The sequence below is a fragment of the Urtica dioica genome, chromosome 5 (genome assembly GCF_054948205.1).
Source record: "Urtica dioica subsp. dioica isolate 48M chromosome 5, U.dioica_male_clone48M_v1_H2, whole genome shotgun sequence".
In the NCBI taxonomy this organism is placed as follows: domain Eukaryota; kingdom Viridiplantae; phylum Streptophyta; class Magnoliopsida; order Rosales; family Urticaceae; genus Urtica; species Urtica dioica.
The window spans coordinates 43,396,260-43,418,927 of NC_142760.1; the positions used below are offsets into that span (position 1 = coordinate 43,396,260).

Consider the following 22,668-nt stretch of genomic DNA (forward strand, 5'->3'; position numbering starts at 1 on the left):
AAATGGGGAACTGAGTCCCCCAAAAAAAAACTCCATGTCTACTAAAAACCTCATTGTTAGTCGTTAAGCAAACCATGAAAAGTAGAAGTTATACAAAACAAGGTTAAAACCACTACAAGTCTTAAGAATCTATGCTATTACATGATATATGCTGCAAGATGAAAATAAATTGCGTACCTTTCTTTTTGTGGGACAAGCTATTTAACACAAAAGGATTCCTTTCCATGCACCTCATTTAAAAATAAAAAAAAATAAAAAAAGTAGTATTAGTAACTGTAATTAACAATGTAATTGCAATGAGAGAGCATGATTGTTTCATAAGCAACAACAATCACCTAAAGCCATATTAAGAGTGCTCACAGTAAAACAATAACTCAAACCTTCTTTCTTTATTTATTCATTTATTTTAGAGGTGACTTACACACACGTGACTTTTCTTTTTTAATTCACGTGGTAGCCCTCCCTCTTTATTTATTTACTTTAGAGGTGACTTACACACACGTGACTTTTCTTTTTTAATTCACGTGGTAGCCCTCCCTCTTTATTTATTTACTTTAGAGGTGACTTACACACACGTGACTTTTCTTTTTTTAATTCACGTGGTAGCCCTCCCTCTTTATTTATTTACTTTAGAGGTGACTTACACACACGTGACTTTTCTTTTTTTAATTCACGTGGTAGCCCTCCCTCTTTATTTATTTACTTTAGAGGTGACTTACACACACGTGACTTTTCTTTTTTAATTCCCGTGGTAGCCCTCCCTCTTTATTTATTTACTTTAGAGGTGACTTACACACACGTGACTTTTCTTTTTTAATTCACGTGGTAGCCCTCCCTCTTTGTTATTGAAGCAATTTGGTTTAAAATTTTACTGCGAGCACTCTCTTATTATAGGCTCATGTTATTGATAAAATATTTAAAAACATTCTTATTATAAAACTTCATAAGATACACAGTGAAAAGGCAAGTAATTGCCCAAAAAAAAAGGCAAGTAATTGCCCAAAAATACTGTATAGCTATCATTTCTAGTAGAGTAATCAACTGAGTAGTTCTTACCCTGTTAGTGATGAAAATGACTTCATAAAAAGCTGAAACCTGAGATCCATATGACTTATCCAACATAACTGCAAGAAAGAAACAGTAAATTAGAATTAAGAGGGCCCACAATCAAGCAGATGTATTTAGCATCTGAGACCTAAGTTACAACATTTGGCAATAAAAAGATAGAAGGAAAAAAAATTACCTTTGCAATAAGTACACCAAGAAAATGGAAAAATTGGAGATGTTGTTCGTATATCATTCCTGACCCAGGTGATCAACAGTTTGCTGATAGCCAGCCCAAAGCTACTACTTTCACATCCTTCATAAATCCGCATAATGAAGTCTTTCTATCCCCTTTGTTTCTACAGGTAATGGTTACATTGATTTTGTGTCTAAACTAACTATATGTAGCTTCAAGAAGGCCGTGACATATCTCAGTTTTAAAAAGGATAGCGTCACTAAATTAATTTATAAAAAAAAAAATTAAAAAAATTAAAAAAATAATTAGATGGAAAGAAGCATACCTTCTGATTCGAGACTCCATTCCCTTGACAACTATGTCAGTTTGAGGTTGTGCTCACACAGAGTGAGCGAGGTTGGGTCCTAAGAACCGTTCAATCACGATCTGATCAGGAACTTCTTCTTCGCCTCAACGACGGACCTGCAAAGAAATAGCAACATGAAGCTCGCCACAAAAGGTTGCTGAATATGAAACAAGAAAAAACATGGTGTGTCCATAAATTTTTTATTTCTTGAACAGAAACCTTTTTGCGACTCAAAGCACACAACCACATAGTTGCAACTGAAAAAACAAGAACAATCTTGTCAGGAATATAATCGAGTATTTATTTACTTTAGAGGTGACTTACACACACGTGACTTTTCTTTTTTAATTCCCGTGGTAGCCCTCCCTCTTTATTTATTTACTTTAGAAGTGACTTACACACACGTGACTTTTCTTTTTTAATTCACGTGGTAGCCCTCCCTCTTTATTTATTTATTTATTTTAGATGTGACTTACACACACGTGACTTTTCTTGTTTAATTCACGTGGTAGCCCTCCCTCTTTGTTATTGAAGCAATTTGGTTTAAAATTTTACTGCGAGCACACTCTCTTATTATAGACTCATGTTATTGACAAAATATTAGTGGCAATGTGTAAACGCAGAATTGAAAAGAAAAAAAAAATCATTGGCAGTGAAGGTTGAAAAGATTTGATCATATTAGTTGGGTAAATTTTAAATAAAAAAAAAACATTGTGACCATTACTTGCATTTGATCTATTTATCAAAAAGTCTGAAAGGAGAGTAATCAGTTGAGTAGTTCTTACCGTGTTAGTGATGAAAATGACTTCATAAAAAGCTGAAACCTGAGATCCATATGGCTTATCCTCCATAACTGCAAGAAAGAAACAGCAAATTAGAGTTAAGAGGGCCCACAATCAAGCAGATGTATTTAGCATCTGAGACCTAAGTTACAACATTTGGCAATAAAAAGATAGAAGGAAAAAAAAAATTACCTAAATGCAATAAGTACACCAAGAAAATGGAAAAATTGGAGATGTCGTTCGTATATCAAGAGTTAGTAGTCAGAAATCTTTCACATCAAGAATTAGAAGCCACCCCAAAGCTTCTACTTTCACATCCTTCATAAATCCGCATAATGAAATCTTTCTATCCCCTTTGTTTCTACAGGTAATGGTTACATTGATTTTGTGTCTAAACTAACTATATGCAGCTTCAAGAAGGCCGTGACATATCTCAGTTTTAAAAAGGATCACGTCACTAAACTAATTTATCAGAAAAGGAAAAAAAAAATAGATGGAAATAAGCATACCTTCTGATTTGAGACTCCATTCCCTTGACTACTATGTCAGTTTGAGGTTGTGCTCACACAGACCTCAAAGATCACGATCTGATCCGGAACTTCTTTGCCTCAACGATGGACCTGCAAAGAAATAGCAACATGAAGCTTGCCACCAAAGGTTGCTGAATATGAAACAAGAAAAAACATGGTGTGTCCAAGTCACCCACCATAAACTTTTTATTTCTTAAACAGAAACCTTTTTGCGACTCAAAGCACACAACCACATAGTTGTCTTGTGACTGAAAAAACAAGAACAATCTTGTCAGGAATATAATCGAGTAGTGACGAGAAAATTGTAACTAACCCACAAAAAACTTCAAGAAATTATCATTATAAGCCTAAACGATTCTAGTTTCAAAGAGCACAATAAGCAATTTCAGATCTAATTAAAAGTCTTAGTCCAATAATTCAACATCTTGAAACAAACGAGTGAGTCGCGGCACTGAGTAATTATCCCAAACACACGAAACTACCAGATATTTAACATATAATAAAAAAAAAAAGATGTACCGCTTCTGAGATTGGGCGAGAAAGCCTCTGGTCGACCGCAGTCTCGGCAAAATCCTCGACGTTCATGGCTTTTCACTCAAAACAAGAGAATTAACAAAAGCTATGAGAAAGTGATCAAATAAGAAAAGGAATAAGCACTATAATCACGAATTCAATTTAAGGCCATCGTTATTTTTTTGTTCTTCCAAATACTGGTTCCATGTTGTCCTGGCAGCCTTTAAATACACAGTGGAATGGGAATCAGATTCCACAAAAAAAAAAAAAAAAAAAAAACTGTATACCTAAGAACGGCCATTTCAACGAGTAACCAAAACTTGGATAAATTTTTAAAAAAAAATCGGAATTGAAGACTAAAAACTGGATAGAAGAGTGGCGATTAGGGTTTCGTTACCTTTCTGGATTGCTTTGAAGTCGACTTATTGAGAACGAGAGAGGCTCGGCTTGTTGAGTCGGCGACTCCATCGGACCGACACCGCTCATGGCGGCCGACCTTTTCTCCGTCGTCGGAGCTCTCTTCCTCTTCTTGGATTTTGCAGACTCTCTTCTTCCGAGAGAATTCTCTAATTCTCTCTCTATTTCTTTCTCTTCATCGCTCTCTCTCTCTAGAAACGCTATTATTTTTCTCTCTGTGGAAGCCTATGTATAGTCTCCGATGAAAATCTTTGCCAACGGTACTCTTCCCTGATTTGGTTTCCATTTCCCGATCTCTCTCTCTCTTACTTTCCTTTTTCTTGATTTCCCGCTCTTTAGGTTTCATTTTGGCGCCTAAAGACTCTTCTTCATAAGAAGTGGACTGGACTGGACTAAATGGGATTATTACGTATACATCAAATAAGTCCAAATTAATTCAAATCCATGACCATCGTATTTTTACTTTTACGTACAAAAATAACTTTAACCCAAACTCATTTTATATTTATTATTTTTATTGATTTTGTATTTACATTTTATGGACTTTAATTTTTTTTTTATCTTCTCTCTCACTATCATGTTCTTCTCGTGATTGTTTTCTCTCTCACTCGTCCGTATTTGAACAATATTTTATGTTTTTCAGCGGCTGAAAATCTTACGGAGCAAGATTTGTTCTCATTTTCCTTTATTTTCGTGCATTTTTGTTCACTTTCTTCACTTTAAGGTTTAGAGCTTTCAATGAAAAAGATTTTCGTTCTACTGGCGTTTTTTTCGTTAAATTTATTTCTCTGGTCAATTCGCTTCTAGCATGTTTTGTAGAATTGCACGACTAACAATTTTTTACACTACATTTCCAATTTAACGTTGATTTTATAACATATCGAAACTCTTGTTTTCATATATTTTTTTGACAACCATACCCTTCTCTAGCGCATCAATCTTCACAAAACGATCTTCGGCTTACCAACGGTTTCTACTGATAGCAAACTCCAACTTCGCAACAATATCTGATGATGATTAATTTGGCTTCATAATAATCTCCGACGACGACGAACTCTGTCTTCGCAACGATCTTTGACTTTACGACGATCTCCAACGATGAAAACGATCAAAATCTCGCAAAGCATAAATACCATAGATTCTTTTGGTTGTATATTGTATACTGCATTTGATCTTACAACGGCTGACGTAGGAATGACTCAACTCACCATTCCACTTACAATGGGTTTGGGCCGAAAATAATTTAACTTGTTCTTTTCTTTTGGATAAGATAAAAAATACCTTAACTTTTCGCGAAGTGTCCTGAAATGCGTGTGTCATATATTGAAAATATTTCTATTGGCATTGGCCCATATTTTTTGTAACCCCAAAATGTTCTTCAGGGTGAATGACAAAATCCAACACCAATATAAATTGTTAAATTTTTTAATCACTATCAATTTTTTTTTTAATAATACGATGTATTAATTGAAAATGTAAAATTTGACTATTTTAATAATCGTTCAAATGGCTATTTTGTAATTCTTCACCAATGAATTTTGTTTGTTGCATTCGAGCTATTTGCATAGATTTTCAGAGCATCAAGTACTTTTCCCAAACTCAGATTACTTTATTGTGGTGGACAAAAGATACCGGTTTAGTTGAGATAACCCAGGAGTTCTTAAAGATACGTTGAGGTTTTAATAGACTACCAAAATGTCAATGTTACTGTTTTATCATAGAATGTCAAAAAGGGAGGAAGAACAGGTCTAGTAACTCAAAATATAATATATTTTACATCACCCACTAAGTTTTAAGTTTGCTAATATGTCCATACACATCTCTTTAAGAAGATAGAAAAATAAAGGACACATGAACATTGCTTGAATTCTAGAGTCTAATTTAGTGTATTTAAATTTAAAGACACGTGATGTAACTTCTGTTTTCTCCCCCTCTTATTTATGTCATCTCTTAATTCGAACAATTGTATTACTCTCAACGATATAATATACAGCTCCGAGCTCGCCTTTGTATTCAGTTCCTTTTAATAGTTATTTTGCAACATACAAAATTCTTCAAGTGTTTTAATTTGGTCTTGTAACGGAGATTTGAGGCATAGTTCTAAATATAAATCGACCCGTTTATTTGCTTAAATTGTCGCGACTGCCTTGGTGTGATTTCTCGCATCAACAAAAACGACTTAGTAAAAAAATATGAGGAAATTGACAATAATAATACTATTTGCTTGTTACTTACAAAAAATCAACTAAAATTCAAAACATTGACACATTTAGATCAAATCGGTCACAAACTGCAACCAGTTTATGATCAATATGTGTCACGAAATCAACTCAGTTCGTGATCCAATTTGGTACTAAATGTATCAATATTTAAGTTTTGGTTGATTTTTTATAAGTAACAAACAATTAACATTGTTGTTATCATTTCTCAAAAAAAAAAAAAAAAAATTCCAAGTACACCAATCATACAATATGTGGAAAATAAATCGCCATGTCACCACATATCATCATTAACTCACTTTCAAACAATAATATAATTAATAATAAAAAAAAGAACATATCATCATTGACTATTCCACTCCATTATATCCATGCCCAATTATCCAACCTAATAGCACAATCATATCAAACACAGAGAGAGAGAGAGAGAGAGAGAGAGAGAGAGATGAGTTATGAAGATAAAGAAAAAGAAGTCCCGGAAGAAGAACTATTCGAGATAAGGGAAGCAAGATTTAGAGGGATTTATAGGGTGTTCGCGGGTACAATCATGGTCTGTGTACTCACAATCTGGTGGTACAGGTTGACCAACATCTCAACAATATCACCATCCAATCGGAGATGGGCTTGGATTGGTTTGTTGATGGCTGAGATATGCTTCGGTCTGTACTGGATCATCACTCAGTCTGTCCGTTGGAATTCCCTTCGGTTCTACCCTTTCAAGGAAAGACTTTCTCAAAGGTATACCCATCAAATGAATTTTATAAAATATGTTCGTATATATTTCGATTCTCATAGCGTTTTGATTAAATAATAATATGTATGCGTAGAAGTAGAGCACAGCTAGTCAGCTACCATGAAGCACACAGAACATATCTATTATTTCGTTTATATTACGATTCTATCCTATCTTATTTATATTACAATTTACAAATTAAAATAAAATGTTTTTTTAGGGGTAAAATACAAATATTGTTTGGATTTTAGTAGATTTCATTTGACATTTGAGGTGACACGTGATTATGAACTATTTGTCTTTCCATCGTATTGTGGTCATTAACGTGCCATTCTTTTTTAGTAAGAAATATCATTTGAATTTACCTTTCGCATGTACTTGTTGAAAACGAGACAATACTTACCTGCCCAAATATTTAAAGAATCTTGTTTTGTCTTCATTATCAGAAATGAGACTCCCTAAAATAATAATAATAGTCGTAATTTGAAAGAGCACCACGTGGTGTCTTATTATAAGCTTATATATTCATTTGATTGGACTTACATTGAAGCAATAAAAATAAAAACAAAAACAAAAAAATTAATTTGACTTACAACCCTCGCCAGTTTTTATTATTTTGAGAAATTGCCTAATTTGCCACCAATTTTATAAAGTTTTCCCACTTTATACCAAAACGTTAATTTTTCCCAAAATGTCACCATTTATGTCAACAATGTTGACATCTAATAGTGAAGAGTAAACATAGATGTCAACATTGTTGACATAGATGGTGGCATTTTGGGAAAAATTAGCGTTTTGATGAAAAATGAGAAAACTTTATAAAATTGGTGGCAAGTTAAGCAATTTCTCTATTATTTTTTTCATAATAATTGCCTTGGACATTAGAAAACAAAACGACAAAAGAAAAAAAAAACACATACGTACATATTCGTTAACGTTACTTATTTTATTGCCGTGCTTGATTTTTTATTTATTTATTATTCTAACATTTTATTGGAGTAAACATTGTAATCGATCGATTCTATCCCAACTCCTAACAAAATAAATACCCGTACCGTCATTATTGGCAGTGCATAGTTATTTTTATTTGGATGCATTAGAAAAATAACTAATTTAAACGTCTAATATTGATAAATAACCAACGTTTGTTAAATCATAGATTAACAGCCATTTTCATATATTTACAGATGTAAATTTTAGCTAAATAATCGCTTCCATATATTAAGTCAAGTCATCTTTTATGGTTATTTATCTAAGATTTACTAAATGTTGACTATTTAACAATGTCAAACGTTTAAGTTGATTATTTTTTTAATTTTCTGTTTTTATTTTGGTATATATTAGATTTATATTGTCTTCTTTAATAATGCAATCACACAAGTGTCTAAAATTAATCTCTTTCTTAATGCTAATTAAGATTGAGCTAGCCGAGGTGGGCGGGTTTGGGGTGGTATTGTATTGTGGGATGGTAACTGATAAAATTTGACGGAAGGGGATAAAGTCGAGTAAAACGAAAATTTAAGGTAATTTTGTGGAAAAATGAAATTGAGGTGCACTTTGTTACTCGACTTAGAGTTCAGGGGGTATATATTCTTGTAATTTATCCAATAATTAATGTAGGTATTGAATCTCAAATGTACTAATCCAATTAGTTATTTATATAAATTAAATTTAAAATTAAAGTATAAATGTGTATGCATAGATACGAGAGCAAGTTGCCAAGCATGGATATATTCGTGTGCACGGCAGACCCGAAAATGGAGCCACCAAGTTTAGTGATCAACACGGTTTTATCAACAATGGCTTACAATTATCCGCCTGAAAAATTGAGCGTTTATGTTTCCGATGATGGTGGTTCCGACTTCACTTTTTATGCTCTCATCGAGGCCTCAAATTTCGCTAAGCATTGGATCCCATTTTGCAAGCGATTTGACGTCGAGCCAAGAGCACCGGAGCCTTATTTTGCTCAATGTTCCTCCGCCAAAGAAGATCACGCCCAAGAGTGGTCAACCATTAAGGTAGCTTAATTATTTTACGGTAGTAATATGATTTGGTCCCAAAGTAATTTTCAGAGCAACATAGTCAACTCATTTTGTAGCCTTTTCGTCATTTAAAATAAATATCATTTTCTTAAAAATTAAATCTATCATGTAAGTAAGAACTTTAGAAATATTATTGCTCAACTTTAACTTTGACAACTTTGTAAGAACTTTAGAAATATTATTGCTCAACTTTAACTTTGACAACTTTGTAAGAACTTTAGAAATATTATTGCTCAACGTTAACTTTGATAACTTTGTAACTATATTAAAAAAAAGGGAATTGATTTTTGTCCCGAATCGTAAACCGTGACGATCCACTCACGTGCTGACACGTGGCAATGAACTGCCACGAGTCAGAACGTGAGTGGATCGTCACGGTTTACGATTCGGGACAAATAGCATTGCTCTAAAAAAAACTAGTTATGTTATAATACCACCATAATTACTTAGTAAGATTGCGTTTTATTTAGAAATTATGACCAACTTATCTAAGTCTTTATATTATTTTATTTATATATATGTTAAGTTATTCAATTGTTGGATTTCACTAAAAGAAAGTGTGATTTTATGTAAAAATATATTAAAATATCATGCCTTGGGCCACTTGACTACAAAAATTAGTTTATGAGCCAAATTATCACGCACATAATAGTTCAAGCACCATCTCTGTTAAAAAAAAAAAAAAATCTTATAATATGAGTAGTCACAAAACAGTGTTGAGCTTATTGTTTTTTTTTTTTTCAAACACTAAAATGCTATTGCTAGTCTTCCTTCACAATTAGCTAAAAACTTTGATTTTTTTATTTTTATTTGCAAGGTAAGTAATGACGCTTCAGCGTTTCATATAAAGCATATTACTATATATGTAAATATGTTTGATTAAAGCATAATAATTACGAAATAAAATGGTTTTGAAGATTGTAATTATCTATAATATATTGAGTTATATCAACCGTAGTTAGCATAACAAAATTTGATTTTATTGATTTATTTATGTTTTGCATTAGAAATTGTACGAAGAAATGAAAACCCGAATCGAGTCAGCTGTTGAAATAGGAAAGATTCCGGATGAGGAAAAGAAACTTCACAAGGGATTCACCGAATGGAATTCCAATGTGAAAAAGAATGATCATCACTCAATAGTGCAGGTACGAAAATTAAGTTGTAGGAAAGAAATAAAGATCATTTTATCAACACAAAGTTGATTAATTATATTTTATTACTTTTCTCCCTCAGATTTTACTAGATGGAAGGGACGCGAAATCCGTAGACAACGATGGATTTCGATTGCCAACATTGGTCTACATGACACGAGAAAAGCGACCCGATTCACGTCACAACTTCAAAGCCGGAGCCATGAATGCCCTTGTGAGAAATTTTTTTCCGACTCCGTGCTTTCGTTTAATTTATCATTACAAACAATGAAGATTTAATAATTTGTTAAATTGGTAATATTAATAGATAAGGGTGTCGTCGGAGATAAGCAATTCGCCGTTTATTCTGAATTTGGATTGCGACATGTACTCAAACAATGCGGACACGATCCGAGAGATTTTATGTTTTTTTCTCGACGAGAAGAGAGGGCATGGATTCGCGTTCGTGCAATTCCCGCAAGACTTCGACAATCTCACGGAGAATGATGTTTATGCAAACGTAAACCATGCCACTAATGAGGTTAGTTGACTAATTAATTAAAAAAAACTTAATTCAATCCATCCAATAATTAATCTTTTTCTTAATGCTAATTAAGATTGAGCTAGCCGGTTTGGGCGGGTTTGGGGCGGCATTGTATTGTGGGACCGGGTGCTTCCACCGAAGAGAGAGTCTAGTAGGAAAGAAGTATTCCAAGGATGACAAGGCTAAAGTGGAGATAGTGGAGAAATTTTATAAAGATAATGAAGTAAAAAGTGTTGGTGATTTAGAAGAATCATCAAAAGCTCTTGCTAATTGCAACTATGAGAATGGTACTCAATGGGGCAAAGAGGTAATAAACAAGCACTACTATTATTTTTAATAGTTTTTTAACCTTTTTAAATAGGGTTATTAAGTTATATAGTCACACGGATATAGTGAATTGAGATATAGCCCACCTTTAGTTAATTTATTGTAAATGGCCAAGTAAACTTATTAACAGATTAGTAAAGACTTATTTAACACAGTCAAACATATATTTTAGGTAGTTAATAGGCTGCCACATATGCAAGTTGGTTATTTACAAAGTATTTACCAAAGGTTGGTTAATTTACAATTCCTATAGTTTAGGTGGCTTACGTAGCCAATTTTTTGTTTTAAATATACATATACATATATATATATATGTATATATATATATATATTTGTATACTGGTAGAATATTTTTAATTGAGAAAAACCATTTTTATAAAAGGAATTTTGATTTAACCAAAATCTCATCACTCCTATTCTACGTAATAATTCAATTTTTTTTTTCTCGCAATTATGTACCCGAACATTATAGAATTATTAAGTTAGTAATTAATCTCTAGTTAAGAGTAATTTACTTTTGGCGGATCTGGAGGGCGAAGGAGCACCGAATCTCGGCCCGTGTGGTCGAGGCCGAGCAAAGAAAATGCAAATTTTGGTTGAGGTTAACCTTAATTGCAAATATATGATTTAACCAAAATATCATCAATCCTTCAATTTTTTAAATTTTCATACTTTGAAACCAATCCGTCTACGCAATATTCACATTAGTGAATTATTAAGTTAGTAATTAATCTCTAATCAAGAGTAATCTACGTGTGGCAGATGGGATTGATGTACGGGTGTCCCGTCGAAGACATTGTGACGGGACTATCGATCCAATGCCGGGGCTGGAAATCGGTGTACTACAACCCGAAAAGAAGGGCGTTCTTGGGTGTCGCTCCGACGACTTTGGAGGTGTCTCTCATCCAACACAAGAGGTGGTCAGAAGGATTGTCTCAGATATTCATGTCCAAATATTGCCCTTTCACATTCGGCCATGGGAAGATCACATTTGGTGCCCAACTAGGCTACTCTATCTATCTCCTTTGGGCTCCATTTTCGTTGCCAACTTTGTACTATCTCATCGTCCCTTCTCTCTACTTGCTCAACGGTGTTTCTCTTTTCCCACAGGTACGCCTGCTCTATATTTCTTTTTGGGATATTATAATAACAGAAAATTAGAAAAATAAGCAACATAAACGTGTGACATTGCTAAATAGCCAACGTTTGGTAAATCTTAGGTAAATAACCACTTTCGGACGTAAATCTTAAGTAAATAACTAACGTTTGGTATATGAAAATGACTATTTATTTAATATTTACGTCTGAAAGTGATTATTTACCTAAGATTTACCAAATGTTGGCTATTTAACAATGTCAAACGTTTAAATTGATTATTTTTCCAATGGAATGTGTCGCAATTTTGACCATTCCGATTCCACCCGTTTTTTTATCGGGTGTTTTTAGCTAAATAGCAATTGAAATGAATGGATTTACAAAATAGCCATTTTTTGTCTAAACTTAGTAACAAACAAAATAATCTCGTATTAGGTTTGACCCTACGATAAATTTAAAGTGATAACTTGGTTATATACATCATCAAAAAAATTTGACGACGTAAATTTGAACCTTGACTATTTTGCTAATCAACTAGTGGAGCATGCTGGATCTGCGATGTTATATTGCATCCCAGCCTGAGACCAAGCTCTTAGTCCTCGTGGCCTAAAAACGTTCAAATTGAGCCCTGTATTTTTTTTTTAAATATGTTGTAATTAAAACAAAAAATGAAAAGTCCATGGTTTGTTTTCCGTGATCCGGTATTTTTGACAAAAATTAAACTAAGACCGATACATTTTCCTTCCTTCTATATATTCTGTTTCAGATGTATAGTCCATGGTTCATTCCTTTCGGCTACGTTTTCGTGGCGAAAAACGTTTACAGCGCCGTGGAAGCCGTGAGTTGCGGTAGCACGCTGAAAGGTTGGTGGAACCTTCAAAGGGTGTGGCTGATCCGAAGGACCACCGCGTATTTCTTCGCTTTCGTCGACATTATCAAGGGCAAATTGGGGTTATCGGAGACACATTTTGCTCTCACCGACAAAGTCGTGACCGAAGACGTGTCAAAGAGGTACGACCAAGAGATCATGGAGTTCGGAGGCTCTAGCCTTGTGTTCACCGCGATGGCCACGTTGGCGCTCTTTTACTTGTTTGCGTTCCTCGGAGGAATGAAGAAGATTTTCGTGGACGGATCGGAAATCGACAAACTATTTACGCAGATTCTTCTCTGCGGGGTCGTAGTTTTGATCAATTTCCCGGTTTATGAAGCTTTGTTTGCCCGCGGGGACAAGGGTCGTTTACCAACCTCGGTCTTGTTCAAGTCTTTTTTCCTAGCTTCAGCTTTGTGCTTATTGCCTCTATGAGTTTCATTGTAATCGAACTTTTCGCTACCTCTTTCATCTATTAGTAGCAAATGTGACATGTTTATTTACGAATTCCGTTGCTAAAGTTGCATTCATATTTTTCGCTACGAACGGAGAAACTTAGAAGTTGATGGTTGCCAAGCTATTTTTTTTTTATTCTTGGTGAGTTGAGTTTTCAATTGATTTCACATAATATGAACTAAAAAAAGCCGAGGATATTTGATATCATTAGAAAATTACATCATACATTCCCAAAGAAAAATAAGGATCTACATTAAAACTAACATAAGAATAATTTAGAAATTTAAACCAAGGTTTTTTTTTTTGTTATTTGTTTGTTAATATAGAAAAGATAACTTCCATTTGTCATCGTCATCCAAATTTTGGTTATCGGAGCCAACTATTTCATCATCATTTTCTACAGGTCTGCAACATATCCTAGTCAAACGAACTTCTTCCTGGAATGGCAATATCGCAATATATTTCAATTCATGTTCGTACCGTGTAAAAAAAGAAAAGAGAGTGATTATAAATTTTATAATGATAACCGTTACTCACCTCCGATTGGTCAAAGTCGTAGCGAACTATGAACTTGCACGTACACTCTGTCGTATCGTGTACATTTCTCTCGATCCTCGCGATACGGGCGTCGATGTAGAGATGGTGATTGAATGTGCCAAATTTTTTTAGGGCATTGATTCTCTATATTATCAAGATCTTGTCGGGTAACTTGCGAGGCAAGTAATTACCTGAAAGCATAAAACCAAATCGCCGAGCTTGACCTTGTGGCACTCTGATGGTATCAAAGGAATGGATCGCTCTCTCACTCTGTCTCTCAATCTCACCCACTCGTCTTCCTCTTTACCGAAACCTGAAAATTGAACACGCACCTCCTGCGATTATTTACAATTTTTCAAATCTTCGGGTAACGTAATCATGTGGAAAATCGAAAATATTTTGTTACATGTTTGTCCTGAACTTTCAAACATTTTTGTACTTAAATTCTATGGTTTTTTTTAATCCATGTGCTCCTCTACATAAATGACACTTCTAAAACGCCCGTGAAATCTTTAAAATATTTTAAACTTTTTTTTATCGAATAACCAAGAGTGTAGCAAAAATCATATGGAAAATAAAAAATATATTTTTACATTTGTATCCTAAACTTGTAATTTTTCACCAATGAATTTTGTTTGTTTGTTGCATTCGAGCTATTTGCATAGAATTTCAGAGCATCAAATACTTTTTCCAAACTCAGATTACTTTATTGTGGTGGACAAAGGATACCAATTTAGTTGAGATAACTCAGGAGTGCTTAAAGATACGTTGAGGTTTTTCGTTTCCATTGCTCATCATTCCATACCATTATTAATGACAGTCACTCTAGTTTGCTATAGATTTCCATTGAATCTGACTACATAGCTAAAGAAATGTCAAAAAAATTACTTTGCAATGCATCTCACAAAAATTTAATAGACTACCAAAATGTCAATGTTACTGTTTTATCATAGAATGTCAAAAAGGGAGGAAGAACAGGTCTAGTAACTCAAAATATAATACATTTTACATCACCCACTAAGTTTTAAGTTTGCTAATATGTCCATACATGTCTCTTTAAGAATATAGAAAAATAAAGGACACATGAACATTGCTTGAGTTCTAGAGTCTAATTTTAGTGTATTTAAATTTAGAGACATCTTGACGTAACTTCTGTTATCTCCCCCTCTCATTTTTGTCATCTCTTAATTCGAACAATTGTATTACTCTCAACGATATAATATACAGTCCTGAGCTCGCCTTTGCATTCAGTTCCTTTTTAATAGTTATTTTACAACATACAAAATTCTTCAAGTGTTTTAATTTGGTCTTGTAACAGAGATTTGAGGCTTAGTTCTAAATCTAAATCGACCCGTTTATTTGCTTAAATTGTCGTGACTGTCTTGGTGTGATTTCTCGCATCAACAAAAAATGACTTAGTAAAAAAATATACGAAAATTAACAACAATAATACTATTTGCTTGTCACTTACAAAAAATCAATTAAAATTCAAAATGTTGACTCATTTAGATCAAATCGGTCACGAACTGCAACCAATTCATGATCAATGTGTCACGAAATCAACTCAGTTCGCGACCGTTTTGATACTAAATGTATCAATATTTGAGTTTTTGTTGATTTTTGATAAGTGACAAACAATTGACATTGCTGTTATCAATTTCTCAAAAAAATAATTCCAAGTACACCTAACATACAATATGTGGAAAATAAATTGCCATGTCACCACATATCATTATTACTCACTTTCCAACAATAATAATAATAAAAAAAAAAACATATCATCATTGACTATTCCACTCCATTAAATCCATGCCCAGTTACCCATCCTAATAGAACACTACTCATATCAAGAGAGAGAGAGAGATGAGTTATGAAGATAATGAAAAAGAAGTCCCGGAAGAAGAACTATTCGAGATAAGGGAAGCAAGATTTAGAGGGATTTATAGGGTGTTCGCGGGTACAATCATGGTCTGTGTACTCACAATCTGGTGGTACAGGTTGACCAACATCTCAACAATATCACCATCCAATCGGAGATGGGCTTGGATTGGTTTGTTGATGGCTGAGATATGCTTCGGTCTGTACTGGATCATCACTCAGTCTGTCCGTTGGAATTCCCTTCGGTTCTACCCTTTCAAGGAAAGACTTTCTCAAAGGTATATCCATCAAATGAATTTTCTAAAATATGTTCATATATATTTCGATTCTCATAGCGTTTTGATTAAATAATAATATGTATGTGTAGAAGTAGAGCACAGCTAGTCAGCTACCATGAAGCACACAGAACATATCTATTATTTCGTTTATATTACGATTCTATCCTATCTTATTTATATTACAATTTACAAATTAAAATAAAATGTTTTTTTAGGGGTAAAATACAAATATTGTTTGGATTTTAGTAGATTTCAATTGACATTTGAGGTGACACGTGATTATGAACTATTTGTCTTTCCATCGTATTGTGGTCATTAACGTGCCATTCTTTTTTAATAAGAAATATCATTTGAATTTACCTTTCGCATGTACTTGTTGAAAACGATACAATACTTTAGGTTTTGTTTTGTAGTTAAGTTTTTGTTTTTAATTTTTTAATTTTTGTAGTTGCACTGAAAAATTATTTTGCAGTTGTTTTAAAAAAACTGTTTGGTACAGTTTTCATTTTTGTTTTTGAAAAACTGAAAAAACTATTTGGTACAGTTTTCATTTTTGTTTTTGAAAAAATGAAAACTATTTTACATGACCAAAATAATCTCAACAAAATTGATCACAAACAAATCCCGAGGCTCAAATTTATCACAAAGATGGCTGGATTTTTTTTTATTTTTTCAAGTCTTAAACGCGGGTGAGGAGAAGGAGGAGAGAAGAGAAGAAAAAATTCCAAAAACACATTTTATTTGTTTTCAGTTTTCTTTACTTTTTTACAAAACAATTTCAAAATTTTTAAAAAAAAATTTCCCGAAAATTAAACCAAACACAACTTTCACTTTTTATTTTCAATTTTTTTTATCTTAAAAAGTCAAAAACACTTGCAAAAAAATTTTGGAATGAAAACCAAACACAACATTACCTGCCCAAAAATTTAAAGAATCTTGTTTTGTCTTCATTATCAGAAATGAGAAAGAAACAAGACTCCCTAAAATAATAATAATAGTCGTAATTTGAAAGAGCACCACGTGGTGTCTTATTATAAGCTTATATATTCATTTAATTGGACTTACATTGAAGCAATAAAAACAAAAACAAAAAAAATCAATTGGACTTGCAACCCTCGCGAGTTCTTATTATTTTTTTCATAATAATTGCCCTGGACATTAGAAAACAAAACGACAAAAAAAAAAAAAAAAAAAAACATACGTACATATTCGTTAACGTTACTTATTTTATTGCCGTGCTTGATTATTTATTTATTTATTTATTATTCTAACATTTTATTGGAGTAAACATTGTAATCGATCGATTCTATCCCAACTCCTAACAAAATAAATACCCGTACAGTCATTATTGGCAGTGCATAGTTATTTTTATTTGGATGCATTAGAAAAATAACTAATTTAAACGTTTAATATTGATAAATAACCAACGTTTATTAAATCATAGATTAATAACCATTTTTATATATATACAGATGTAAATTTTAGCTAAATAACCGCTATCATATATTAAGTCACGTAATATTTTATGATTATTTATCTAAGATTTACTAAATGTTGACTATTTGACAATGTCAAAATAAGTTGATTATTTTTCTAATTTTCTGTTTTTATTTTGGTATATATTAGATTTATATTTTGTCTTTAATAATGCAATCACACAAGTGTCTAAAATTAATCTCTTTCTTAATGCTAATTAAGATCGAGCTAGCCGAGGTGGGCGGGTTTGGGGTGGTATTGTATTGTGGGATGGTAACTGATAAAATTTGATGGAAGGGACTAAAGTCGAGTAAAACGAAAATTTAAGGTAATTTTGTGGAAAAAAGAAATTGAGGTGCACTTTGTTACTCAACTTAGAGTTCAGGGGGTATATATTCTTGTAATTTATCCAATAATTAACGTAGGTATTGAATCTCAAATGTACTAATCCAATTAGTTATTTATATAAATTAAATTTAAAATTAAAATATAAATGTGTATGCATAGATACGAGAGCAAGTTGCCAAGCATGGATATATTCGTGTGCACGGCAGACCCGAAAATGGAGCCACCAAGTTTAGTGATCAACACGGTTTTATCAACAATGGCTTACAATTATCCGCCTGAAAAATTGAGCGTTTATGTTTCCGATGATGGTGGTTCCGACTTCACTTTTTATGCTCTCATCGAGGCCTCAAATTTCGCTAAGCATTGGATCCCATTTTGCAAGCGATTTAACGTCGAGCCAAGAGCACCGGAGCCTTATTTTGCTCAATGTTCCTCCGCCAAAGAAGATCACGACCACGAGTGGTCAACCATTAAGGTAGCTTAATTATTTTACGGTAGTAATATGATTTGGTCCCAAAGTAATTTTCAGAGCAACATAGTCAACTCATTTTGTAGCCTTTTCGTCATTTAAAATAAATATCATTTTCTTAAAAATTAAATCTATCATGTAAGTAAGAACTTTAGAAATATTATTGCTCAACTTTAACTTTGACAACTTTGTAAGAACTTTAGAAATATTATTGCTCAACTTTAACTTTGACAACTTTGTAACTATATTAAAAAAAACTAGTTATATATGTTATAATACCACCATAATTACTTAGTAAGATTGCGTTTTATTTAGAAATTATGACCAACTTATCTAAGTCTTTATATTATTTTATTTATATATATGTTAAGTTATTCAATTGTTGGATTTCACTAAAAGAAAGTGTGATTTTATGTAAAAATATATTAAAATATCATGCCTCGGGGGGCACTTTACTACAAAAATTAGTTTATGAGCCAGATTATCATGCACATAATAGTTCAAGCACTATCTCTGTTTAAAAAAAAAAAAATTCTTATAATATGAGTAGTCACAAAACAGTGTCGAGCTTATTGTTTTTTTTTTCAAACACTAAAATGCTATTGTTAGTATTCCTTCACAAGTAGCTAAAAACTTTGATTTTTTTAATTTTTTTATTTACAAGGTAGGTAATGACGCTTCAGCGTTTCATATAAAGCATATTACTATATATGTAAATATGTTTGATTAAAGCATAATAATTACGAAATAAAATGGTTTTGAAGATTATAATTATCTATAATACATTGAGTTATATCAACCGTAGTTAGCATAACAAAATTTGATTTTAATGATTTATTTATGTTTTGCATTAGAAATTGTACGAAGAAATGAAAACCCGAATCGAGTCAGCTGTTGAAATAGGAAAGATTCCGGAGGAGGTAAAGAAACTTCACAAGGGATTCGCCGAATGGAATTCCAATGTGAAAAAGAATGATCATCACTCAATAGTGCAGGTACAAAAATTAAGTTGTAGGAAAGAAATAAAGATCATTTTATCAACACAAAGTCGATTAATTATATCGTATTACTTTTCTCCCTCAGATTTTACTAGATGGAAGGGACGCGAAATCCGTAGACAACGACGGATTTCGATTGCCAACATTGGTCTACGTGGCACGAGAAAAGCGACCCGATTCACGTCACAACTTCAAAGCCGGAGCCATGAATGCCCTTGTGAGAAATTTTTTTCGACTCCGTGCTTTCGTTTAATTTATCATTACAAACAATGAAGATTTAATAATTTGTTAAATTGGTAATATTAATAGATAAGGGTGTCGTCGGAGATAAGCAATTCGCCGTTTATTCTGAACTTGGATTGCGACATGTACTCGAACAATGCGGACACGATCCGAGAGATTTTATGTTTTTTTCTCGACGAGAAGAGAGGGCATGGATTCGCGTTCGTGCAATTCCCGCAAGACTTCGACAATCTCACGGAGAATGATGTTTATGCAAACGTAAACCATGCCACTAATGAGGTTAGTTGAGTAATTAATTAAAAAAAACTTAATTCAATCCATCCAATAATTAATCTTTCTCTTAATGCTAATTAAGATTGAGCTAGCCGGTTTGGGCGGGTTTGGGGCGGCATTGTATTGTGGGACCGGGTGCTTCCACCGAAGAGAGAGTCTAGTAGGAAAGAAGTATTCCAAGGATGACAAGGCTAAATTGGAGATAGTGGAGAAATTTTATAAAGATAATGAAGTAAAAAGTGTTGGTGATTTAGAAGAATCATCAAAAGCTCTTGCTAATTGCAACTATGAGAATGGTACTCAATGGGGCAAAGAGGTAATAAACAAGCACTACTATTCTTTTTAACAGTTTTTTAACCTTTTTAAATAGGATTATTAAGTTATATAGTCACACGGATATAGTGAATTGAGATATAACCCACCTTTAGTTAATTTCTTGTAAATGGCCAAGTCAACTTATTAACAGATTAGTAAAGACTTATTTAACACAGTCAAACATATATTTTAGGTAGTTAATAGGATGCCACATATGCAAGTTGGCTATTTACAAAGTATTTACCAAAGGTTGGTTAATTTACAATTCCTATAGTTTAGGTGGCTTACGTAGCCAATTTTTTTGTTTTAAATATATATATATATATATATATATATATATATATATATATATTTGTATACTGGTAGAATATTTTTAATTGAGAAAAACCATTTTTATAAAAGGAATTTTGATTTAACCAAAATCTCATCACTCCTATTCTACGTAATAATTCAATTTTTTTTTTCTCGCAATTATGTACCCGAACATTATTGAATTATTAAGTTAGTAATTAATCTCTAGTTAAGAGTAATTTACTTTTGGCGGATATGGAGGGCGAAGGAGCACCGTGTGGTCGAGGCCGAGCAAAGAAAAGGCAAATTTTGGTTGAGGTTAACCTAAATTGCAAATATATGATTTAACCAAAATATCATCAATCCTTCAATTTTTAAATTTTCATACTTTGAAACCAATCCGTCTACGCAATATTCACATTAGTGAATTATTAAGTTAGTAATTAATCTCTAATCAAGAGTAATCTACGTGTGGCAGATGGGATTGATGTACGGGTGTCCCGTCGAAGACATTGTGACGGGACTATCGATCCAATGCCGGGGCTGGAAATCGGTGTACTACAACCCGAAAAGAAGGGCGTTCTTGGGTGTCGCTCCGACGACTTTGGAGGTGTCTCTCATCCAACACAAGAGGTGGTCAGAAGGAATGTCTCAGATATTCATGTCCAAATATTGCCCTTTCACATTTGGCCGTGGGAAGATCACATTTGGTGCCCAACTAGGCTACTCTATCTATCTCCTTTGGGCTCCATTTTCGTTGCCAACTTTGTACTATCTCATCGTCCCTTCTCTCTACTTGCTCAACGGTGTTTCTCTTTTCCCACAGGTACGCCTGCTCTATATTTCTTTTTGGGATATTATAATAACAGAAAATTAGAAAAATAAGCAACATAAACGTGTGACATTGCTAAATAGCCGACGTTTGGTAAATCTTAGGTAAATAGCCACTTTCGGACGTAAATCTTAAGTAAATAACCAACGTTTGGTATATGAAAATGACTATTTATCTAATATTTACGTCTGAAAGTGATTATTTACCTAAGATTTACTAAATGTTGGCTATTTAACAATGTCAAACGTTTAAATTGATTATTTTTCTAATGGAATGTGTCGCAATATTGACCATTCCGATTCCACCCGTTTTTTTATCGGGTGTTTTTAGCTAAATAGCAATTGAAATGAATGGATTTACAAAATAGCCATTTTTTGTCTAAACTTAGTAACAAACAAAATAATCTCGTATTAGGTTTGACCCTATGATAAAATATTTAAAGTGATAACTTGGTTATATACATAATAAAAAAAATTTGACGACGTAAATTTGAACCTTGACTATTTTGCTAATCAACTAGTAGAGCATGCTGGATCTACGATGTTATATTGCATCCCAGCCCGAGACCAAGCTCTTAGTCCTCGTGGCCTAAAAACGTTCAAATTGAGCCCTGTATATTTTTTTTTTAAATATGTTGTAATTAAAACAAAAAATGAAAAGTCCATGGTTTGTTTTCCGTGATCCGGTATTTTTGACAAAAATTAAACTAAGACCGATACATTTTCCTTCCTTCTATATATTCTGTTTCAGATGTATAGTCCATGGTTCATTCCTTTCGGCTACGTTTTCGTGGCAAAAAACGTTTACAGCGCCGTGGAAGCCGTGAGTTGCGGTAGCACGCTGAAAGGTTGGTGGAACCTTCAAAGGGTGTGGCTGATCCGAAGGACCACCGCGTATTTCTTCGCTTTCGTCGACATCATCAAGGGCAAATTGGGGTTATCGGAGACACATTTCGCTCTCACTGACAAAGTCGTGACCGAAGACGTGTCAAAGAGGTACGACCAAGAGATCATGGAGTTCGGAGGCTCTAGCCTTATGTTCACCGCGTTGGCCACGTTGGCGCTCTTTTACTTGTTTGCGTTGCTCGGAGGAATGAAGAAGATTTTTGTGGACGGATCGGAAATCGACAAACTATTTACGCAGATTCTTCTCTGCGGGGTCGTAGTTTTGATCAATTTCCCGGTTTATGAAGCTTTGTTTGCCCGCGGGGACAAGGGTCGTTTACCAACCTCGGTCTTGTTCAAGTCTTTTTTCCTAGCTTCAGCTTTGTGCTTATTGCCTCTATGAGTTTCATTGTAATCGAACTTTTCGCTACCTCTTTCATCTATTAGTAGCAAATGTGACATGTTTATTTACGAATTCCGTTGCTAAAGTTGCATTCATATTTTTCGCTACGAACGGAGAAACTTAGAAGTTGATGGTTGCCAAGCTATATATTTTTTTTTTTTATTCTTGGTGAGTTGAGTTTTCAATTGATTTCACATA

The 22,668-nt window shown here is 33.4% G+C and overlaps 2 protein-coding genes and 1 long non-coding RNA gene across 3 annotated transcripts; 2 read left to right on the top strand and 1 right to left on the bottom strand.

Moving 5' to 3' along the window:
- Positions 1 to 1,251: 1,251 nt before the first annotated feature.
- On the bottom strand, positions 1,252 to 2,429 carry LOC149398819 (uncharacterized). Its single transcript, XR_016297250.1, has 3 exons — positions 2,372 to 2,429; positions 1,566 to 1,702; positions 1,252 to 1,403 (listed from the first exon to the last, which is right to left on the bottom strand). It is a non-coding gene; the product is annotated as an uncharacterized LOC149398819 (long non-coding RNA).
- A 3,952-nt stretch (positions 2,430 to 6,381) lies between these two features.
- Positions 6,382 to 13,382, top strand: LOC149398820 (cellulose synthase-like protein E6). Its single transcript, XM_089615868.1, has 8 exons — positions 6,382 to 6,785; positions 8,483 to 8,798; positions 9,830 to 9,970; positions 10,059 to 10,190; positions 10,284 to 10,496; positions 10,573 to 10,806; positions 11,589 to 11,936; positions 12,688 to 13,382. Exons 1-8 carry the CDS (start codon positions 6,493 to 6,495, stop codon positions 13,222 to 13,224), a joined length of 2,214 nt encoding a protein of 737 aa, XP_089471994.1. The 5' UTR covers positions 6,382 to 6,492; the 3' UTR covers positions 13,225 to 13,382.
- Positions 13,383 to 15,613: 2,231 nt separating this feature from the next.
- Positions 15,614 to 22,577, top strand: LOC149398821 (cellulose synthase-like protein E6). The gene is made up of 8 exons (XM_089616015.1): positions 15,614 to 15,938; positions 17,922 to 18,237; positions 19,086 to 19,226; positions 19,315 to 19,446; positions 19,539 to 19,751; positions 19,828 to 20,061; positions 20,830 to 21,177; positions 21,934 to 22,577. The coding sequence occupies exons 1-8, from the start codon at positions 15,646 to 15,648 to the stop codon at positions 22,468 to 22,470; spliced, it is 2,214 nt and encodes a 737-aa protein (XP_089472141.1). The 5' UTR covers positions 15,614 to 15,645; the 3' UTR covers positions 22,471 to 22,577.
- Positions 22,578 to 22,668: the final 91 nt, after the last annotated feature.